We start from the raw sequence: 22,730 nt of genomic DNA, 5'->3' as shown, positions 1-22,730 counted from the left end.
GGTAGGGCGGACGTCATTTTACTTCGTCGCCCAACCAAGCTAAGAGTCGTTCTCTTCGGAACGCTCGTTCGCCAGCTTGGAGTTTGGTAGGGCGGACGATCCTTCGTTACTACATTTCTACAAGACGACATTAGCTTTGTGGGAGAAAACAGATATCTTGATTCATTGATTATGGGGGTACATGGAATCAAGTATTTGACATTAACTAAAGTAAAACTTTAAATGCGTGGCGTTCCAGGTGTTGGGGATGGGACGTCCGTCCATGCGTTTCAGCCTGTAGGCTCCGTTTCCCGGGGCTTCCACTATCCTGAACGGCCCCTCCCATTTGGCGGCGAGTTTTCCGTGCGCCGGGTTTCGGCGGGCATCCCCCGTTTTTCTCCATACCAAATCCCCCTCTTGGAAACTTCTTGGGCGGACCTTGGAGTTGTATTTTCTCTTGACCATTCGTTTGCAAGCTTCGGCCCTCAGCGCCGCTCGGTCACGCCGTTCGTCCAGGGAGTCCAATTCGATTCTCAACTCTTGATCGTTGAGGTTCAGGTCCTCGACTTCTCGCCTTAAGGACGGTTCGCCCAGCTCAACCGGCAACATGGCATCAGTACCATAAGTTAAGTTGAAAGGGGTTTCGCCTGTGGTTCCATGAGGTGTGCACCTATAGGCCCATAAGACCTCGGGCAGCTCGTCCACCCATGCTCCCTTCCTTTCTCCCAAACGCCGCTTGAGTTCCGAAACTATGGTTTTGTTCATTGCCTCTGCTTGTCCGTTCGTCTGGGGGTGCTCTACAGAGCTGGTGATGTGCTTGATCCCTAGCCCTTTGAAGAATTCGGCTAGTTTTTTGTCGATAAACTGCCGGCCATTATCTGTGATGACGGACTGAGGGAGGCCGAAGCGACATATCAATCTCCAGCAGAATTTCTGGACCTGGGAGGCCGTGATTGTTGCTAAAGGTTCGGCCTCCACCCACTTGGTGAAGTAATCAACTGCCACCAAAAGGAATTTCTTCTGTGCCTGCCCTGTTGGGAATGGTCCTACGATGTCCATTCCCCATTGTGCGAATGGCCAAGGGGAGGATATTGAATGTAAGGCATGTGGCGGAAGATGGGAGTTGTTGGAGTGTTCTTGACAGCGGATACACTTTTGGACGAACGCTCTTGTGTCCGCCTCCATGGTAGGCCAATAATATCCGGCTCTTAGTAGCCGGGCTTTTAACGTCCTCCAGCCCGTGTGGAGGCCACAAACGCCGTTGTGGAGTTCGTCCATGACATAGTATGCCTCTTCAGCCCCCAGGCACTTAAGGAGGGGGGAGGAGAATCCCCTTCGGTACAAGTCATCTCCCATGATAAAATAACGGGCGACTTTCTTGGCTTCGCCCGGACCTACCATCCGCCCCTCATCCTGGCGGTTCATGATTTCCCGGATTCCTGCGCGCCAATCTTGTCCTCCGCCGGATACCACCGAGCATTCTACAGAAGGCTGTAGTAGAACCTGCCGTACGATAGTAGTCAGCTGCCCCTTTTCCTTTCCCGAACTGAGTTTGGATAGTACGTCCGCCCTCGTGTTTTGCTCCCTGGGAATATGCTGTATATCCACTTTGTCGAACGCCCGGGTGAGCTCGGTCGCTTTCTGATAGTATTGCGAAAGGCGTTCTTCCCTGACTTGGAAGTTGCCATTCATTTGGCCCACCACCAGCTCAGAATCCGTGCGACAGGTTATCCTCCTCGCCCCCATATCTTTTGCCAGTTCGAGGCCGGCTACAAGGGCCTCGTACTCGGCCTGATTGTTGGATACTTTGAATTTGAATATCAAAGAATGCTCCAGTAGGAAACCATTGGGACCTTCAAGTACGATGCCGGCACCGCTGACCGAGCGGCCGGAAGCTCCATCTACATACAAGTTCCAGACGTCTTGGCCGGAAGAGGGTAATTCGGCCGCGAAATCCGCCAGATGTTGGCCTTTAACCGATCCTCTTGGTTCATAGCGCAAGCCGAACTCTGAGAGCTCTACCGCCCAGGCCACCATCCGTCCGGCTAGGTCTGGCTTCCGGAGGATTTTGGAGATTGGGAAGTCCGTCCGGACTATGACCTGGTAACTTTGGAAATAAGGACGAAGTCTTCGAGAGGCATGTAACAAGGCCAAGGCCACCTTTTCTACCTGCTGGTACCGGGTCTCTGCGTCCAAGAGCGTGCGGCTCACGAAGTAAATTAGCCTCGCCTGAGGCCGTTCCTGCATCAACACGGCGCTGACAGCCGTTTCAGACACTCCCAAGAAGATGTGCAAATCTCCACCTGGGACCGGTCGGTTCATGACCGGTGGGTTGCTAAGGAGGATCTTGATGTCCTGGAACGCTCGCTCGCATTCGTCGTCCCATGACTGGCCGGTCCCCTTCTTTAACTTACGCAGGACCGGCCTCATCCGCTCTGCCAACTTGGGGATGAACCGGGATAAAGCAGTGAGGCGTCCCACCAGTCTCTGCACTTCCTTAAGGGTGGCCGGACTCTGCATTTGCAATACCGCGTCGCATTTGTCCGGGTTAGCCTCGATCCCCCTGGATGTCAGCATGAAACCCAAGAACTTTCCGGCTGCTACCCCGAACGTACACTTTGCGGGATTTAAGCGCATGCCAAATTTCCTAACTTGGTGAAAAACTTCCTCAAGATCCTTGAGGTGCCCCTCTCCGTCTGCTGACCGGACCACCATGTCATCTACGTATACGTCCATGCACCGGCCTATCTGGCCCTGGAAGATTCTGTCCATTAGGCGCTGATAGGTTGCCCCTGCATTCTTCAGGCCGAACGGCATAACCTCGTAGCAGAAGTTAGCCTTCTCCGTAATGAAAGCTGTCTTTTCAATGTCCGGCCCGTACATGGGTATCTGATTATACCCGGAATACGCGTCTAGGAAGCTCAATACCCGGTGCCCGGAAGCGCCGTCCACCAAGGCGTCAATACTGGGCAAGGGGTGGGAATCCTTCGGGCAGGCTTTATTCAGATCTGTGTAATCAGTACACATACGCCACTTCCCGTTGGCCTTCTTCACCATGACCACGTTAGCTAGCCACGTGGTGTAAGTGACTGCCCGGACGAAACCGGCTTTCCTCAGCTTGTCCACCTCTTCTTGCACAGCCTTACGTTTCTCCTCGCCCATTCGTCGCTTCTTCTGGGCCACTGGGCGAGCGTTCTGGAAAAGCGAGAGCTTATGGCTCATTACGGCGGGATGGATGCCCGGCATATCCGCTGCCGTCCATGCAAATAGATCCCGGTTTTTCCACAGGAGTGCCCTCAGATCCCTTTCCGTCTCAGGGTTTAGCTCCCTGGCGATGAGGGTGGTCTGGGCGGGTTCCTTTCCTATCAAGATAGGTTGGGTTTCCCCAATAGGTTCCAAGCGGTCTTCGGTATTCGTCCTCGGGTCGAGGTCTGCCATGGCCACCTCAGAGCCGGCCGCCCGTCTTTTCATTGGACGGACGTGCAATCTCAACCCCGCCGCGTAGCATTCTCGTGCCGTCTTCTGGTCCGCCCGGACCGTACAGATAGTTCCCCTCTCGGAGGGGTACTTCATTGCGAGGTGGGGGGTAGAGACGATCGCTCCAAAGGCGTTTAAACACGGCCTCCCGAGCAGTACATTGTACGACGTGTTGGCCTCCACCAGCAAATACCGGACCCTCTTCTCCTCGCTAGATCGTCCGGTTCCCAGCCTCGTTCGTAATTCCACATACCCCCTCGTGTCAACTCTCTCTCCGGCAAATCCCACTATCTGTCCATCGTAGGGGACGATCAGATCTTCCGAGATATCCATCTGCAGGAAAGTCTTCCAGTAGAGGATGTTGACCGAGCTTCCTTGATCAACCAGGACTTTACTTATCCCGTAACGTGCTATTTCTGCCGTTATGACCATTGGGTCGTCTTGGTCGGGATCGGGGGCGTGAAAGTCTTCATCCGAGAAGGTGATGGCCGGCATGGAACGGCGCGGCTTATCAACCACATGGACGGAATGGAGGGCCCGAATATGGCGTTTACGGGCGGAGGAAGATGATCCTCCCCCCGCGAATCCTCCGGAAATGGTGTTGATATGCCCTCTCAAGGGGCGCTCCCTGCTACGGCTTCTGCTTGGTCGCCTTTCCGAGCGTGGTCGCTCTGTCCTCGTGCTCTTTGGCTCGTCCTTTCGGTAGGCCGGCCTCTGAGCAGGTCGTTCGGTTTGTAATGGCGGACGCTCATCGCGGACGTATTTCTTGAGCTTTCCCGCCCGGATGAGCTCCTCTATTTTGTCCTTGAGGGTCCAGCACTCTTCGGTGCTGTGACCCATGTTTTTGTGGTAGGAGCAGTGTTTGCTCCGGTCAGCGTTCTTCGAAGTTGGGAGTCCCTCATGCTCCACTATCAGTTCTGCACTTAGGGCCTCTCGGAGAATTTTCTCCCTTGAGGCGTTCAAGGGCGTATATTGTTGGAAGCGGGGTCCTTTCTTCTGCTCCCGGGGCCTAGGGCCGAACGTTTTTCCCGTAGGATTGGCGGATTTATTACCGTCCGTCCTCTCTCCTCTGGCCTCTTGAGTTTCTTTTTTATAGGAGAGCTTCATCTCCTCCACCCTTATTTCATCAGCTGCTCTTTCCCTCAATTCCTCCATTGTTTTGGGTGCTCGCCTGCAGACACTATCTTTGAACGGCCCCGGCTTAAGAGCCGGCAGGATGTAGTGAAGGGCGAGCTCCGGCGTCAGGCTTTTCACTCGCCGGATGGTCTTCTGATACCTGTCCATGAACGTCCGCAAGGTCTCGTCCTTCTCCTGCTTGAGGGTCATTAATTCGAATACGGTCAGATCTTGAGTGCTGCTGGCCGCAAATTGTTTGACGAACAGCTGTTTCAATCCGGCAAAATTTTCTATCGAATTAGGGGGGAGGGTGTTGAACCATTCCAGTGCCTCATCTTCCAACGAGAGCGAGAATGCTCGGCACCAAATGGCGTCATTGCCTGTTCGGAACGCCATCGCATTTGAGAATGTCTGGATGTGGGACGCGGGGTCCGTCGTTCCGTTATACATTTTGAACTGCGGAGCCATGAATTGCTCCGAGATTTGGACATTCATTATGTTCTGGGTAAATGGGAGCAATAGGGTGGATGAAGGCTCCGGCTTGATAACCATCCGCCCGTCCTCGGCAGCGCTTTCCGCGTGCACCGACTTAGCCTTGCTTTCCGCTGCCTCCGATCCGGATGGCCTCCAAGTCCTATCGCTCTCGGTACCCGGGGGCGGGCGTTCTCCTTCCACCCCCTTTCCTTTATCCTTCGTTCGTTCTTCCCCGTTCATCCGCCCGATCTCCCGAGCTATCCGGGCTTCGCAGTCGGCCTTCACGGCCGCCATCTCTTCTTCATGACGTTGCTGCATCTCGTCCATTTTTTGTTGTAGCGCGCGCATCATCTCAGCGGGATCGTCTAAGCTCATATTTCTCGTGGTCACCATTGGGTTTTTTTTTAAATCACACGGCCCCACGGTGGGCGCCAAATGTTTCGGATGTGTAGGGCTGTGCAGTTCCAAACCTCCACGACCTCCTGTCAATTTGTCCCGGTGGCTGATCTTCTGTCCTGATTCTCGATTCCTTCTCTCAATCCTGAGGGGTGGAGACCTGCAAAAGATTCTCCGATGCCAAAGTCAGTTTCTGAGCAATGGTTTCTCTCTCTAGAATAGCAATAAATGTGCATTCAATGTAACCTATCTACCACTCACCGTGGACCTGTATTTATAGTTTTCGCTATGGGCTTGGGATTAGTGAAAAGTTAATCACGGCCCAAAACGGCCCAATAGCTTCTAATTTCTACTTACCTTTAAACCAGGCTGCTTTTCCTTAAGTCATGTTGATTAGTGTTTTGGCGGGCGTGGACGTCCGCCCATGTGAAATGGGCGTCTGCCTCGCGCGCACGGAGATCCGCCCATGCGAGATCCGCCCATGCGGGATCTTTGGTCCGGCGTTCGGTTTTGCCGGCCGTGTCCGCGAAGATCCGTCCATGTGGGATCCGCCCATGTGGGATCTTTGGTCCGGCGTCCGGATTTGCCGGCCGTGTCCGCGAAGATCCGTCCATGTGATATGGGCGTCCGCCTCGTCCGCATGGAGATCCGCCCAATTAGTTTGTGCGTCCGTACACATGGATCCTTCCGTACGGCGTCCGGCCCTTGCAGATACAGATAGTATAAAAAGTAGTTTCTTATCTTTTGTTAGAAAGTGGTTTTTAAGCCTTAGGCTTTATCTCTATTTGACGTAGAACTTCTAACACATCCCCTTCACACTGAGATATAGACATCTCGAGCGTGAGAGTAGAATTAATGGATGATCTGATAGTAGATCGACAATGGGATACCATCACAAAATTGGTTTATAAGTTGAGGTTTACACTCACTTATATATTATAAATTTTATAAATTGGTTTTATCTCTAGTTGACGTGAAATTTCTAAGATCTTTTTTATTTATAAGAAAAAACATACATTCAAATCCTTAAACTCTTAAAATCCTTACGGCAAAACTCTAAGACTCTCACTATCTGCACTGGCCATTACATAAACACCTTGCACCACCACACAACATCATGAAAGTAGCACTTACTGCGCGACCACTACAAGAATCACCTCGAATTTCCATTGAATTCACTGCGTTAGAACGATGCAACCACCACGAGTGTACATCTCGCGAAACCCAGCCTCTGCCAAATCCGTGTGCCACCACTGTCAACCATAGCCAGACGCGCGCAACATAACAACACATTGTCGACGTTCATCCATGCTCCACCAAATCTTAAAAAAAAACTATGAGCCTGAATTACAACCAACTTTTAACTAACTCTGAAGTAAATCCAATTATAAATATTTTGCTTTCTATACTGATTGTACCTTTAACTGATATAAAAAGTGAGATTTTTTATATCAATTTTAAAACCGGCGTAAAAAATCAATGTTTTCTATATTTTCTCCTTCTATATCAATCAGTATAAAAAAATCATTTTTAATTGATATAAAAAGGTGTTTTTATTGTGCATTCTTTACCATATGATATAAATAGTTTCATAAAATATACAATTTTTTAAAATATCACATTCTTTATCATAAAGACGAATGTATTCACAATCAATATCACTCATACAATTAATTATCATTATTATACAAAATCAAATATATATAATATTGTCAATACTTCCTTTTTCTAATCATTTTAGCCTTTTAAGAAGGCCTAAAGAAACTCAACATAGCTAGGGTTAGACAAAAAATGTTCAGGAAATGTGAAACTGATGCCTTCTTTGGTTAACATTTAATTACATAACTATTAACACAATATTATCATATATCACTTCTTTCTTAAAAATATAAAAAAAAAACGGATTAAAAACATTGTAAATATCAAAAAGAAAAAACATTATAATATTTGGGATTCTCTATTTTTTACTCAAGAATGTTTGGCTTCGGTTAGAAAATCAGAGCTGAATCAAATTGATTGTTTTATTTGAATACAATATTATTATTATTATTATTATTTAATTAATTAGTAACTAACTGATAAATAAATGCGACGGGACTGTTAAAAGTTAATTTACAATGTCACCATATTATATTTACAATATATTTATATTTAACGATTTTATGTTATAGTTTTTAAGTGAGATTGTATAAGTGAAATACATAAATACGACAACTATACAAAAAAAATTACAATATCTGTTTGACACCAACCAATTGTAGAAGAAAATGTCATGATGAGCAGGAGAGACAAGATATAGGATTGATGTACCAATCTGAAAAAGAAATTAGCTTTTTGCCGACCAGAAAGTTTAACCAAGACCAAGAATGAACCTTAATAAATCCACCAAATAAAGATCAAGCTCGCTGAAAAATAACAAAGTCGTGCAGAGTGACCAAATAGACCACACCAATGCATGCCACACTAGGTACCGAGCCTTCTTAACCCTTTTTCCTTTTAGAAGAAAATGAGTTTCTCCAAACACTGCTAGAGAACTGTGTGAAGACATGTCCAAGCATACATATGATATCAAAGTAGAGAAGCTATAGAACATAAGAAGAACAGATGCTAGCAATCTTCTGGATGACTAAAGCAAAAACAGCATAAGGTTTGTCAGTGATCATGAGAAAAAAAAAATGTCTTCTAAAAAGAGCAACTTTAGTGGGCAACCCGTAAAGGAATAGTCTCCAAGAGAAAACTTTCACCTTGTGAGACACAACTCATCCAAATGTTTCTACACAAAATTGCAGAAAAAAAAAATTCTACACAAGGTTCCTTTGTTCGGTAAGAAATGAGATTTGAAATATCCAAGAGATCTACCTCCCAAAAAACATATCCCTGCGCCACTTCTAGTTTCAACACCATTGTTCCCTTTTCAAATCCCCCTTTTCAAAGATAAAAATGCTTGCTTGTCTTCTGATGTTTGATAAAACCTTGGAAAAAAATGTTTAGAGGGAGTTAGACCTATCCATGTCTTGCCAAAATTTTGACGATTTCCCATTTCTAACTTACCTTAATGCTTTTCTTTAAAACCACAAAGACTGAATTGGACTTACCTCACGCACCATTTACACAAGTTTTTCCTTAATACATACCCACTTACCAAGCACGCTAATATATTATCTCAACTAATCCATGCAATTTTTTTTTCTCTCATCTAACCCACACCAAAGGATTTCTCTTCTTCAACCCACTAGTGTTTTAGCAATGCTCTTTGACAACTTGTAGAAGGATAAGAAAATAAAGAGGCAAACTTGAAAGTACAGAGCTTAGGAGAGTAATTCTTCCTCTGAAAGAATCCTTTTCCTTTCCAAGAAGCTAGAATCTTCTTCAAAGAGTCTACAACTGGCTGCCATGTCTTAAATCCCCTACGGTTGACATCTATTGGCAATCTAAGAAACTTGAAGCGAACATCAGCAACACCAGAAAACAAAAAATTAGAAGCTGCCAGCAAAAAAGTGATCATCCATAAAAATTAGAAAGCCGTTGGTTAGACATTTCAGAGCACTGCCCATTTGGCCAACCTTTTACTAACTGGCGCAGTCCTAGCTCTCCGACTTCTTTCTGCACTCTTCACAGATATTGGCGACTGTGACACTGCCAGCAATGTCCATTTGGCCAATCTTTTACCAATTGGAACAACCCTTGCTTTCCAACTTCTCTCTCCAATCTTCAGAAATACTGGCTACTGTGACTCTGTCGGTATGGCCATGACTGCTGCACTTGTATCTCTATGTGGTTCCTCATGCTTTTATTATGTTTTAACTAATGACTTCAGAGACAACAAGGGGAATATCTGTTATTGATGGATCAACCACCCTTCCACCCCATCTCGGAGCAAATTATCGACTAAAGTTCATAGATTTCATGCATGCAGTGATGACAACTTTGGTAGTTGCAGTAATTGTGTTGTTTGATCAGAATGTAGTGAATTGCCTCTTTCCACATCCTTTGCTGAGATACAGAAAATCCACACAGCATTGCCAGTGGGAATTGACGTTTTGGGCATCATGTTCTTCGTTGCACTTCCTAAAGAGAGCATGGAACTGACTTCCCCCTTCCAACAAATTAATAGTCTTCTGTTTATATTCAATTTTTTTTACCTATTTCAATAATTTAATTGGATTGATTATTTCTTGTTTCTGGAACAAATTATACACATAAACACACACACACATATCCATATATATTCTACTGAAATCCGTTATTTAAATTATATATTATTAAAACATTTTAATATATTTAAAGCTGACTTAAACCAAGCTATAGAAATTCTTGATTAATCTATGTATTAAACCTTAGAAGCACTCTTTTGATCGGGTAAGCAACAGCTAACACCAAGTCCTCCTTTTTAACGGAGAATAGATTGCTCGAGCAACTTTTCAACTACTTGAATCTTACCTTAAACAAATTGTATTTTTTCAACAGTCTTATATTTGATTTGGGTTTATTGTTTAATTCAGACTTAGAAGTATACAACTAGAAAAAACTTAATAGTATTCAGCTCGAATTCATAAATATTCAAGAGCCATTATTCAACAAGTCAGTGATAATGATAACCCATCCTCATTAAGAGGCTATCTAGTAATGAATATCCCCCCTTTATTTAACACATGTGCGATTTTGAATCCAACATCAAATGAAATTCCAATATATTAATGCCTGAGGAGTCAGGCCATATAATTGTAATCTGCAAATAAAGAATGTCAACTAAAATCTTAATGGTTACACTATAAGAGCACTAAAGAATACACAAAATTTTGCTAAATTACTGCAACTGACTGAAACAAATTTTCTACGAACTGACAACATCAACGAGTAATAGGTTCGACCAAAAAAACCAATTTTGCAATTACCTGAATTTACCTTACTCAGACAGAGCAGGGTTGTGTGGAATGTTAAGTCGCAGCCCCAAGGATAGCTTAGTTTTAAATCCTACACCGCACATTTACTTCCTCAATTTGAAGCTCAAACCATCAGATCACAAAGACACTGATCATCAGAAAATGTCAACCCTTTGAGATGAGGTGAGATCATAAATTGAAAAGGCAGCACATCTTCAGTCACAAAAAAAGGAAAAAGGTTAGTTTGGATCTGCAATGTCAATTGTAAAAGTTAAAGATAAAACTATTTTTTCAAGAAAAAAAAGTCTTCAAATTTCTTGATGCAACAATTTGGGCATTAACTAGTAATGTTATGAAGCTCCAAAAATATATAGGATTAGAAGAATTGAAATCGTGTCTTTTATTGTATACACCTACTAGAGGATATTTGGTTGTCCATCTAAGATCAAGGTTGAGACGATAATGATGTCAAAATTTACTTGAAAGCAACAAATTGTAGCTTCAAATGATAAATGTTGAAGTTCTTTGAAGCGGCTCAAAAGAAATGGGTAATTTAGAATCCTAAAATTCACTAAAATTCAGTGGTTGAATTTAAGGGTTCAAAAGCTACAGGGGTTGACGAGAAATCTTTTTTCTTCAACAATATCCAAGAATCTCTTCCTTTATGTTTTGATGGTGGAGTCACGTGATGATCAAATCATTGCATTTAAAAAGACAGCTAAACTATACTAGAAACAATTACAGATTCATTTAACAGTTAGCACAAATAACAAGCAAGCCATTAAAGGACTGAGCACAAAATTAATTGAGACTAAATGCAATAATAAAAAATAAGCAAGATTGATATGCCTAACACAACTGGCAACTAAATAACAACCTTCAACATTAGAAAAAGACCACCAGATACCAAAGGTTTTCAGTAAGAATGAAATGCATATGGATAATGTGAGAAACACAGACTTCAACTTTCAGCTTCAACAAACTTCTGCCTCAGCTCAACCAGCAACAGCTCAGTGGCTTCTCTCACTTTTTTTCGGTCCCAAAGTCCACCAATTACAACATTCCATATTTGTTCATCTGGAATGCATCCATCTAACACCATCTCATCAAGAATCCGAGCAGCTTTATGCAGGTCTCCTCTCTTACAAAAACATTTGACTAGACAATCAAAAGTGCCAACTTCAACAGAGATGCCTCTAGTTCGCATACTCAGATACAACTGAAATGCACGAGGTGGATCAATATTATTACAAAGACCCTTGACTACCATGTTATGCATCCCAACATGAAGGCTCCAACTTGCTCGATTAGGCGAAATACCACCTAGCACCATCTCATCAATGAAGTTTGCAGCTTCTTGAAAGCTTCCTACAGCACAGAGGCCACTTATGACTTTTCCATACAACCCTGCACTTGGTTTCAAGCCTTGAATCCTCATCCTATCAAGAATCTCCACAGATTCACAAAGCTTTCCTTCTTTACACAGTCCACTGATTAAAGAACTATAAGTAACCATGTTGGGTAAATGGTTCTTTCTGACCATCACTTCCAATAATCCCATTGCTTGTGATGAATGACCACCTTTGCACAAACCATCTATAAGAGAACTATAAGTAAAAACATTTGGCTCAATGTCATTTCTTTTCATTTCTTCAAGCAATCCAATAGCTTCATCTAAATTATTAGACTGACACAAGCCATGTATCAAACTAGTATAAGTAACAACAGAAGCTGAAAAACCTTTTTGCTTCATCTCTTTGAATAGTTCCTTTGCCTCACTGATATTTCCAAGTCTACACATCCCATTAATCAATGTACCATATGTATATGAATCAGGTTGGCACCCATGGTTGGGCATTTCCTGAAATATCAGTAAGGCAGAATCAACAGTCTCCTTGTTTTTGCAGAGGGCCTTGATCAAAATATTGAGGGAAACAACAGTAGGTGGAAAGCCCAGTTCTCTCATCTCCTTATAAAAACCAATAGCCCTTTTTACATGGTTTTCCTCCACAAGAATATCTACTATTGTAAGGTAAGCCTTTTGAGTGGGTCTAAGCTGAAAATCTTCCATCTTGTGGAAAACCCTGATGGCATCAAGTGGCCTATGCACCCGTCCAAAACCCCTAGATATAGTTAAAAGTATGTCCTCTGTAACCTTACAATCTTCTTGCTTCATTCTCTCCAGCATCCCTTCTGCTGTCCTAAACTGATTCACTGCTACTAACTTGGAGATCATGAGACCAAAAGTTTCATGATCATGACGAAACCCATTACTATATTCAGCAGTTGCAGAATCGAATATAGTAACAGCTTTGTGAGCGTCCTTTTCTGCTTTAATTAACTGCACAACTATGGAATTTGTGATTTGCTTTGGCCACTTGAGCAGAGTTTTATTACCCATATTAAAATTAATTTGTATTAAAATACTTAAAAATGGTTTGGACACTTATAGTGCTAGTTCTTCACAAGATAGCTGGCTCCAATATTGAAGTTTGTTTTATTCTTATGGATTTGATTGAACAAGTCTCCTGCTATATAATGTGCGTGAACAGTGAAGTATCAACCACCAGGTACGACTGAATTGAAATCAGACCAGACAAAAATAAAATTTTAGAGTGAGAGGAGACCAGATAAAAATAAAAATTTAGGCTAAAAGGAAAATTTCATTTGGAAATACTTTAAATGAAAATCTAAAGAAACCTCCAAAAAATGAAGGTTAACTTAGTTTTCTGGGAATGGAAAAGCCTTCCCTATAAATAACTCGTCCCAGAAAACAAGTTCTGGGCAAAAGAACCCAAAATGATACAACAGTTAACAACCCAAATACAGAACTTAAATTTATTGCGGAAAAAAAAGGACTTAGGTGGGAGGATAAGAGTCACCTTAAAATACAGAATAAAAAACCCTGATTCCTAATGATCTGGAGAGCACTCGAAGGTGAAAAATCGCCTGGGAAAATCAAAGCACCACTGAAGCAACAATGGCAGAACTCACTGCATTGCAAACCCATCCAGGACACCAACATTGAAAAAAAAAATACAAAGTAAAATAAAAATCCCTATATTCTATGTAAAAAATAGATAGGTAATGAAAAAACAGAAAAGAATAAAACAAGTGATTAATTGGTAGATGGAAGAAAAATCTCCTCAGAAACCTAAGGTTACGGAAGAAAATTCGATGTTTGATTGGGAGAGTGATAAGGAAGCAACTAACCCTAGCCGCCTAGCGCAATGCTTACTGATACTGAGAGAAGAAGAGAGAGAAGTTGGTTTCTTTTAGGTTTGGAATCAGAGAATGAATGAGCAAAGAACCAGAGAGAGTGTGTGTGCCTGCAGAAGAAATAGGATTTTGTTTGATTTTGTTTAAATTTTTAATTATACTACAAAATATTTATTATATTAATGTTAATAAATGTACTTCCATAATTCTCCATCCATTCTTCTTTTGAAATGTAATTTTCATTCTTAATCAAAATTTCTTTGCTGATTTTAATTTCAGATTATTTTTAATTTTGATTACAAAACCTTAGATTTCAGATCCCAATTTCCATTTTCTTATGCTCAGGGTCAAGGCAGGCTTTTAAAAAAAATTCACTATTATTTTAAAATTTTATAATAACTATAACTACACTAAATAAATCAATTTATGTAAACAAATAAATAAATTTAAAATATTATAAGTTAATGTGATAGAGTTTTTAAGAATTATACTATAAGTATATATTATGACTACTATGATCATATATTTATATGAAATAAATAAATAATATCATTTATATTTTAATACAATAAATAAAACAGTCAGTTGTGACATTGTCCACATCCTTTAAAATGAAAATTACGTTGGACTGAAAAATTATGTTTTATATTTAAATAATTTTACATTTTCTCAATTATTGTTATATTTGCTAAATAAATTCATTAAAAAATAATTTACTTTTAAAAAATTACATAGAAGTTTAAACACATATCTTTATTTGATTTTTCACTTAACAAATAATTTATTATTCCAAAATTATGAGACTTCCTACAAGTACTTTATTTATTATAACATGCTAACAAATACATTATAAACTTTCTAATGTTATTTGTAATTTTACTTTATAAATTAGCATAATCAAATTTTAAATATCATAAACTCAAAAATATAATGTTAAACATATTTTTAAAATGTGAACGCCTTAGCACATATGTGTTTGTGCTGGTATTAATTAAAGGAATTATAAATTGAGTGACTTAGTATGTTTTAGTTTTAATATTTATTTAACTGAATTTGATTAGGATTAACATTTTTGGTTAATTTAATTCTCAAATTGTAATGAATACATGAAAAAAATATAGTCTGAAAAAATTTTCAAGAATCAAGATTAATTGAAATATAAATATATATATATATATATATATATATATATATATATATAATCTAAAAACAGTGATGTGTTTTTCTGTATTAAATAATTAATAATGTGATGGATTAACATGCTAAGTTTAATTGACCTTTTCTTCCAATAAAAAGTTTTAAAGGGAGAAAATAGTCTCATATGAGCATTAAGCATTAATATGCATTTGCTTCTCCTAATTTGACATTAATATTATCAAATACAAAAAACTTTGATAAAAACAAAATGTACAAAATGGAATTAGACTTTTACAACATTCCTCGTCATTAACAACTATTTCATAATTATTTCACTTGCAAAAGCATCTTCGCCTAAGAGAAAGAGAAATATTTCTTCCGGGATACCTTTGTTACTCTATCTTTCCTAAAAAGAGGTGTGAAATAGTAAAATTAACAATGGTGAAAAGATCAGAATACTGTTCTGCTTTCAGCTTTGTCAAGGAATAGCTACAACTAAGCATGACCAGAAGTGGAAACTTAACCCATGTCAACATCAATAGCCATTGACTTATCTTCTGAAGTAAAGTTTGTTTCTGGAGCTGCTGCAGTCTCTGCAAACTGAGTTGAATTGGACTTTGATTCTGTGGCTGCAAATGGACTCCTGGTGTGAGGAGCAACACTAGTGTCAACTTCCATAGCTGAAGCTCTTGGAGGCGATGGTGGTTGCACCTCCACATCAGGATAAGCAGCCTTAAACCTTGCTCGCAGTCCCTCATCAACCAACCTTACACCACTCAATTGATTACCAAGAGACATCCATCTGATGGAGAACAAGAAAGAACATAATCAATAATAACACCAACAGTTAATAATTTCTACTAAGATGATTCTTAAGCCCTAAACCAACTAGTTTATTTCTATCTTTCTATCAGTTTAGGTTCTTAGAACATTATCATGTAAGAAAGAACATAATCAATAATAACACCAACAGTTAATAATTTCTACTAAGATGATTCTTAAGCCCTAAACCAACTAGTTTATTTCTATCTTTCTATCAGTTTAGGTTCTTAGAACATTATCATGTAAACTCTGCTTACAAAGCATCAAAATCCATGACATAATTAGACTGTCCTCAACCTCAATCGACATATTTCATGAATACCATGAAAGAAAATCTCAAAGGAAAATACACCAGTTAAGAAAACCAACCCTGCATGAGTATTGTGCATGCGAGCAAATAGTTCTAGCTTTCTTGTTCTTGGACTTATCCTCTCCAGCATAGGATACATCTTCAGGAATACAATGACAAATTTGAAAATGTTAAGAATGTGAATTATTTGAATTTAACGTCAGAAGCAGCAGAATGACAAATGAATATTATACAAACCTCATCCGGTTTACGACTTGTTTCTCTGACCTCAGCAACAATAACATCCGTGTCAATGTTCCTGTTCACTTCAGGATTACCCTTTATTCCAACGAGACAATGTTCCTTACTGTGATTGAGCCAGTGGCCCGTGCGCCCAGTTCTGATTATTCGCTGAAGTTGATTTGTTTTCACCCAAATAATCTCCTCAACACGTTTATATCCCCAAAGTTCCAAACTGGATGGAGCATATGGAATATAGAAACCGAAAACGAATTATTAATAAAAGGCAGCCTTGTACGAGAATCAGGTAATAGATTTTTCCTACAAAATAACAAATAGCATATAACCAAACACGAAAACATTACCATTCCCGTCCAAGTTCCATTGCACGTCCAGTGACCCATAGAAAAATAAGCCCATCAGTTTGCAAAGCAGGGACATTAAGACTGCGCATTTCATCATCAGCCATTGTTCCATAAGGCAGTTCCATGTGAATGTCCCATGGTGGATCTGCCATTATTACTCCAAATTGACCTAAAATGTCCATTCTAAAGTTACGTATATCACAGTTGATCCATTGTGGTTCACCAAGTTCCACTTCAGAACAATATTCAGCACGCTGAGGCTTTAGCGGTTTGGGAGGAGCAGGGGCACCCATCATTGTTGGAGACACATCAGGTGTAGGGTCATACTCATAGTGAACATACTTGCATGTCTGTCAAAGGACAAAAGAACAATACACAACTCAAACTAAGAATAAGGATTACTAAAATGAAAATAATTTCAAAACAATATAGAATCGGGTAAAAATCATGCCTTCATGTGTCTGCAAGTATCAAGAAAAGAACAGTCTCCTAAATTGATGTCGGTATGAGGAGCAATAATCCGTCTAAAATGAACCTGGCAGTGGAAGGATGATTAATGCATGTCAAGAAAGGCTAACAGAAAAAGTAAACACCAATCTTCATGATTAGATTTCATTTAAAACCGAATAATCGGCACATTGGTTTAAACCAACAGAGATAAAAAAAGTTGAAATAAAATCTAAAAGATCTAGAAACAGTAAAATAATGTCCTTATCACAAACCTTATCACATGCTATAAAGGAACCAGATTGACGTCGACAATCCTCTTTAGTCAGTAAGTCACAGTATTGTCTGACCTGGGAACCACCTTTTGTTTTGAACTGAAACAATTCATAGTAAAAAAGCTGAATTAGATTAAACTGTAGAAAATTGCACCAAAGCTGAAATCAAGCATAAGGGAAATTTTAGTATAGAGCCTATTAAAGTAGGCAGTGAGCTTAAACCTTAGCGGCTACAGCAGTTTCCCTTGCAGTTGGACGATGAATTAGGTCCAAAAGCTCCTCACCGGTTTTAGATTTTTGCATCTCCCTAAACGATTTCTTATTCAACAAAGCCTCAAGATCTTTCATGTCATCCTCTAAAGTTCTTGGTTTTTGTGACATTGCATTAGGACTACTCCCTTGTGCATTTGGCCCCATTGGGAGTCTGTGCATTGAAGGAATACTCATACCTCTATGAGTCCCCATCATGCCCATTACCCTGGGTGCCCCCCTTGGTGCACCTGGAAACATTGGCTGCAACCCTGACATATGAGGATCCCCATGGGGTATCCACATTTCAGACATTGGTCTCAGAACTGGCCTTCCCATCCCAAGCAAACTACCATTCACATTAGTACCACTGTTAGTGATTTGTTGAACTTGATTTTGATTTACATTCCCATCTCCAGAACTTGATTCAAGCCGTTGATACTGTGCACTTTCTGGCAATTCTCTCAAAAGTCTGGTCCTGTCTATATTCAAAACCATAATCCTTGCCTTGCCACTAACCACAAATTCCTCCACTTCAACACCACCGTTATCATCTGCCATTGACCTTAAAGCTATCTCCACTGCAAGTATTGCCCCTGAATCCCCTCCGAGCTCCTGAAGCGCTGTCTTTTCTGCTGGTGTCACTGTCTGATCATTTTCCAATTTCCTTGACACAGTGGAAGAATCAATTGGTGAGAAGGGCACTCGCCCTAATAGACAAACGGCAACCAGTGATCGAACCACCGCTAATGGACTAATCTTCTCAGAATCCACTTGAGATGCTGGGTTTGAATCCATAGACGTTTTGAGTTTTTGATTCCTGGGATTTGTCAAGTCGGCTTCAGTAGAGCCATCGGCGTAGGATTCAGAATTGGAACGTTGAGTTTGTTCAGTAGGTCTTTTAGGGTTCAATTTAGGATCAGGCAGAGGCAAAGCAGGTGTAGGAGCAAAAGGACGATGGTTGAAAGAAGACACAACCTTGAGAGAAAGGTCAAGGGATGAAACAAGATTAGGTATTACTGTTTGTATAGAAGCAAGTATCTCCATGTGAGCCTTGTGTTGGCACTCTATGCGAGCTTCAAGCTGTTGCCTCATATCTTTAACGGCAGCTATCGTGTCCTCATTACCGTCTGGTTGTGTTTCCATGGATTCCTACCTAACACGCAACAACTCTGCATCACATTTCCAGACATTCGGGTTATCAACTAGGATTGTTCAACAACCAAAAAATACATACAAAAACAAGATCCCTCAAAAGCATGACAGTTAAAACCAGGACGGGTAAAGTAAAAGAAAAATTAATTCATCAAAGTATCATCTTCAAAAACAGGAACTAAAATTTGAACAATATTGCTACTGTTCAACCAGCCACAAATAACTTACAACCTACAATACGCAAAAAGAAAACATTGAAAAACCAGATCATGGCCACAAAAAATTCACCAATACATAATAGTAAAATAATACTGCATCAAATGTAAACATTTAAATAACAACCATTGCATATAAATAAACATGGAAGAAACCCCGAACACTCGTATGCCAAACTCCGAAAGCAACATTGCAGAAACAAACCACCAAAAAAAGCCAGTTCGAAGCAAAACAAAAAACAAAAACGAAAACGAAAATGATAGCAATAGTCAATAACCCAAACACCAAAAAGCGCTTAAATTTCTAGAAAAAGAAAAAATTTGTTGGTGGCATAAGAGTTACCTTACAATACAGAATAAAAAGCCCCGATTCCTAGAGACCTAGAACGAAAAAAAGGAATTTGAACACGGATTAGTTGGGATGCCCATCTTGCAGAGAGCAGCAGAAGGTAGATAATTGCCGACACTTTGGACTTTTCCGGCGGCGGAGAAAGAAGAAAGGAGAGAGGAGTTTAAGGGTTGCAGCAGTGAGGAAGGAAACAAAGGCCAATTGATTTTGCAGGGAAGCTTAGGTGATAAACAGAGTTTTACTATGATGTTGTATCATTTTTTATTTTTCATTAATATTACTAGGGAAATCATACTGTATTTATTATATCAAAATATTTGTAATTTATAATTTTTATGAGAGATTAATTAAAAACAAAAAAATAATTTAAATTGATATATATATATATATATATATATATATATATATATATATAATTTTGTAAAAGTAATAAAAATTACATAATTTTTTAAAATAATTTTTTTAATTTAAAATACGTTATTTAATTATTTTAGTAAATAAATAAATTATTTATTATTTATTATTACTTTCACAGTAAATTTTATTTGTAAAAGCGTAGTAACACCCAAATTTTTTACTTCATAAAATCTATAATCAATAACAATTAAAATAAAATCTTATCCTAATTTTATAAGTCTAATAAAAAAATTATTCTTTTATTAGCATAGTGTTTATGGAAACGAGAAAACATAAAATTTTACATTTTTCTTAATACTTGGAGAATCGTATAATTTCGTATGTATAAAAATACGAATATGATGGAATCCACATCAATCAATACAAGAGTAAATTAAAAAAACAATTTGAAAACCTTAATTTTGAAAACAAATATCGAAGTAATTAAAAATCCAAAAATATTTAAATAATTGTTTGAAATTTTGAATAATTGAAAACACCCTAAAATAATTTTTAAAACACAACAAAATTTTTATAATTTATAAATTTAAAAATAAAAACTTTCAACATCTTCAACGTTAATAAAAGTATCCAAAACTCAAAAGAAATCAACAAACATACAACAAGAAAGTTAGTTTTTCTCACCTGGATATTCAAAAGTTTACACTAACTCTTCAATCTTCACTTTAAACTCTATGTCTTTTCTTATACGTACTTCTTCAAAAATACCTTAAAACTATTCTTAATTCTCCTTAAAAAAACCTTCACGTTTCACTGTCTAAAACATTGAAAAGTTTTAGATTTGAATGCATTATCACTATCCCAAATGACTTATTTATAATAAAACTCATAGCCCAAAATTTCAATTATTTTTTAAGACAATATCAATTAAAAAAATTCAGATATTATCATATTCATAAAATCTAATTAAATATATTATTATATTCATAAAATCTAATTAAGTATTTATATCCCTTATATTCATTTGTTAGATAATCTATTTAATATCTTCTTAATAATTATTCAACAAGTCTTTTATCTCTTAATAAATCATTTAAAAACATATTTTTAACTATTCAATCTCCTATATAATAATAATTTTTAAAAACAAGTCCTTTTAAATAAAAATAATAATAATTAATAAATCATTATATCTTCTATCATAATAAATAAATTTTCTAAATTAAATAACTAAAAAATCAATAAATATTTTAAATTGAATAATTATGAAATCTTTTTACCTTTTGAATAAATAATTTTATCTTTTAATTAAAGTATATATTTAACTTTATTTATTTTTATAATTATTATAATTTAATCATAAAAAACAAATATATATATATATATATATATATATATATATATAAAGTATATGATTACTTGTAATATTTTCTCCTCATAACTTTCACATAAATAACAATTTGTATCCATGACTCCTTTTAGAAGAAAAGAAAAAATGTCAATACTCATTTAAATCGATTATAACTAAATCAATTTGACTGAATTCTAAAATTTATTTAATTTATTTGTGATTAAATTAATTTAATTATTGATTATAATTTAAAATATATATAAATACAAAACAAATATTAATTTTAACACTTGTTCTTTGTGTGTTTATATGAAAAGCTTATCAATAATAACTTAGATCAATGTTTATAAAAAAAATTGTACAGAATTCCTCGAGCTTTATTGGAGTTAATTTTATATGTTTATTATTTAATTGACTAGTTATATACAAATATGTGATTTCTCATTCACTTCTACTTTTTTTATTTATCATTAACTCTTGTTTCCATTGGATTTTTATTTTTGTAAAATTATTTTAATTAGATCTTTGCCATTAAATTGGATCAAGTACGTTAGATACATTGACGTGACATATTGATATTGATTTTTTAATGACGTGACCCAATTATTTATTATAGGTGATTATGACGAGTATTTAGTTTTTTTTAATTAAAGAAATTGGAGAAAAAGTTAATTAAACTTAGTAATTTCTTCATATTAGAGATTGTGAAAAGAAAGTCAGAGTTCTTTCTTTGAATTAAGACTTATTGGCAAAAAATTGGAAATCAATAAGAGAAACTAAAGATTCATTTTAGGAAATTAGGGTTTATAAGAAATTCAAATTGAACGATTTTAGGACATTGGTAATTTTCACGATCTGTGAAACCTTGTTTCGTTGAAAGCGCGAGGCTAAGTTACGTGGTCATTGGAGTTCAATCGCAACAAAGGTTAATAATTATGTTTTTTGTTATGTTTTTTTATGGTTCTATTGTGTTTGTTTTGGAGAAAGCTTATTGGGTGGTGGTCCCCCATGGTTGAAATGATTTGGGTTGTTAATTGCGATGTGGTGGTCATCCATGTTTAAAGTTGTTTTGGTGTCTGTTTGAGTATGTTATGGTTATGGTTTTAATGTGTTTAATTTTTTTTGGGATATGATTATATTATAGGTGTAGAAATATTTATATAGTGTTATGCGTAGTGGACGAGGATATTGAGTTTGTTTTCCACCATGGAGGGAAGTTCGTTAATGATGGGATGTTGAAGTATAAAGGGGAGACTTCTACGTTATCCTTTGACCTAAATATGTGAAGTACTTCGTGGTTGTAAGTGTAGTCAAAGGTTTGAGGTATGTTGGTTTTAAAGATTTGTGATACTCTATAGGAGGGGTACTATGTGGTACTCTGTAGGGGGTTCAGTGTTGGAAGACAAGTTAGAGCCTTTGTATGATGACACTAGGGTCATGCATATGGTTAACTTAGTTAGGCTTAATGGTCAGATTAATGTATTTGTGGTACACACTATTTATGAATTCTGAGTCATACGCATGCTGGAATATATTAATGATGATGAAGGAGGACTGGAACCTATGTTGCATGAGACTAGTTAGTGTGTAGGTAAAGTTGGTGGTAAATGTGAAGGTGATACTAACACACAAGAGAATGATGATTGTGTTGGTGAAGTGGAAGGTGAGCCTGACATACAAGAAGAGGTCCATCAGGGTGAAGAAGATGGTGGTGTGTTAGAAAACCCAACTCATTTTATGGTTAAGTTGAAGGTGAGGGTGACATATATCAAGAGGTGCGTGAATGTGAACTTCCATCAGTTGTGGAGGAGGAAGTTGATGTTCGTAGTTGGAATTCCTCTAGTTACCATGGTAGTCTTGATGGAAATATATAGTCAGTTGTTGGAGGGGCTAGTTAATGTTAGTGTTGATTGTGATATAGATGGTCATATAGAA

The 22,730-nt window shown here is 38.3% G+C and overlaps 3 protein-coding genes across 10 annotated transcripts; all 3 read right to left on the bottom strand.

Annotated features, from left to right (window-relative positions):
- Window positions 1-201: 201 nt before the first annotated feature.
- LOC148191341 (uncharacterized) lies at window positions 202-5,373 on the bottom strand. Its single transcript, XM_088101375.1, has one exon. It carries the CDS (start codon window positions 5,371-5,373, stop codon window positions 202-204), a length of 5,172 nt encoding a protein of 1,723 aa, XP_087957501.1.
- A 2,195-nt stretch (window positions 5,374-7,568) lies between these two features.
- LOC124820668 (Pentatricopeptide repeat (PPR) superfamily protein) lies at window positions 7,569-13,675 on the bottom strand. Of its 7 annotated transcripts, none has more exons than XM_088102253.1 (5): window positions 13,539-13,675; window positions 13,208-13,318; window positions 11,203-12,901; window positions 10,338-10,538; window positions 7,569-7,976 (listed from the first exon to the last, which is right to left on the bottom strand). In XM_088102253.1, exon 3 carries the CDS (start codon window positions 12,724-12,726, stop codon window positions 11,287-11,289), a length of 1,440 nt encoding a protein of 479 aa, XP_087958379.1. In that variant the 5' UTR covers window positions 12,727-12,901; window positions 13,208-13,318; window positions 13,539-13,675; the 3' UTR covers window positions 7,569-7,976; window positions 10,338-10,538; window positions 11,203-11,286. The 7 variants fall into 7 exon arrangements, 6 of the variants coding, with proteins under 6 accessions (XP_087958379.1, XP_087958378.1, XP_047148364.1 ...); XM_088102252.1 differs by lacking the exon at window positions 7,569-7,976 and adding an exon at window positions 9,444-9,584; XM_047292408.2 differs by lacking the exon at window positions 7,569-7,976 and having other exon boundaries at window positions 10,117-10,538.
- Window positions 13,676-14,934: 1,259 nt separating this feature from the next.
- Window positions 14,935-19,314, bottom strand: MTA (mRNAadenosine methylase). 2 transcript variants are annotated; one of them, XM_047292407.2, is made up of 8 exons: window positions 19,082-19,314; window positions 17,342-18,540; window positions 17,120-17,218; window positions 16,849-16,932; window positions 16,398-16,747; window positions 16,051-16,267; window positions 15,873-15,952; window positions 14,935-15,483 (listed from the first exon to the last, which is right to left on the bottom strand). In XM_047292407.2, the coding sequence occupies exons 2-8, from the start codon at window positions 18,512-18,514 to the stop codon at window positions 15,201-15,203; spliced, it is 2,286 nt and encodes a 761-aa protein (XP_047148363.1). In that variant the 5' UTR covers window positions 18,515-18,540; window positions 19,082-19,314; the 3' UTR covers window positions 14,935-15,200. The 2 variants fall into 2 exon arrangements, with proteins under 2 accessions (XP_047148363.1, XP_087958790.1); XM_088102664.1 differs by having other exon boundaries at window positions 17,342-18,524.
- Window positions 19,315-22,730: the final 3,416 nt, after the last annotated feature.

The sequence above is a fragment of the Vigna umbellata genome, chromosome 11 (assembly GCF_029865625.1).
Source record: "Vigna umbellata cultivar VRB3 chromosome 11, Vumbellata_1.0, whole genome shotgun sequence".
Classification (NCBI taxonomy): Eukaryota; Viridiplantae; Streptophyta; class Magnoliopsida; order Fabales; family Fabaceae; genus Vigna; species Vigna umbellata.
This window is presented reverse-complemented; position numbering and strand designations above follow the sequence as displayed.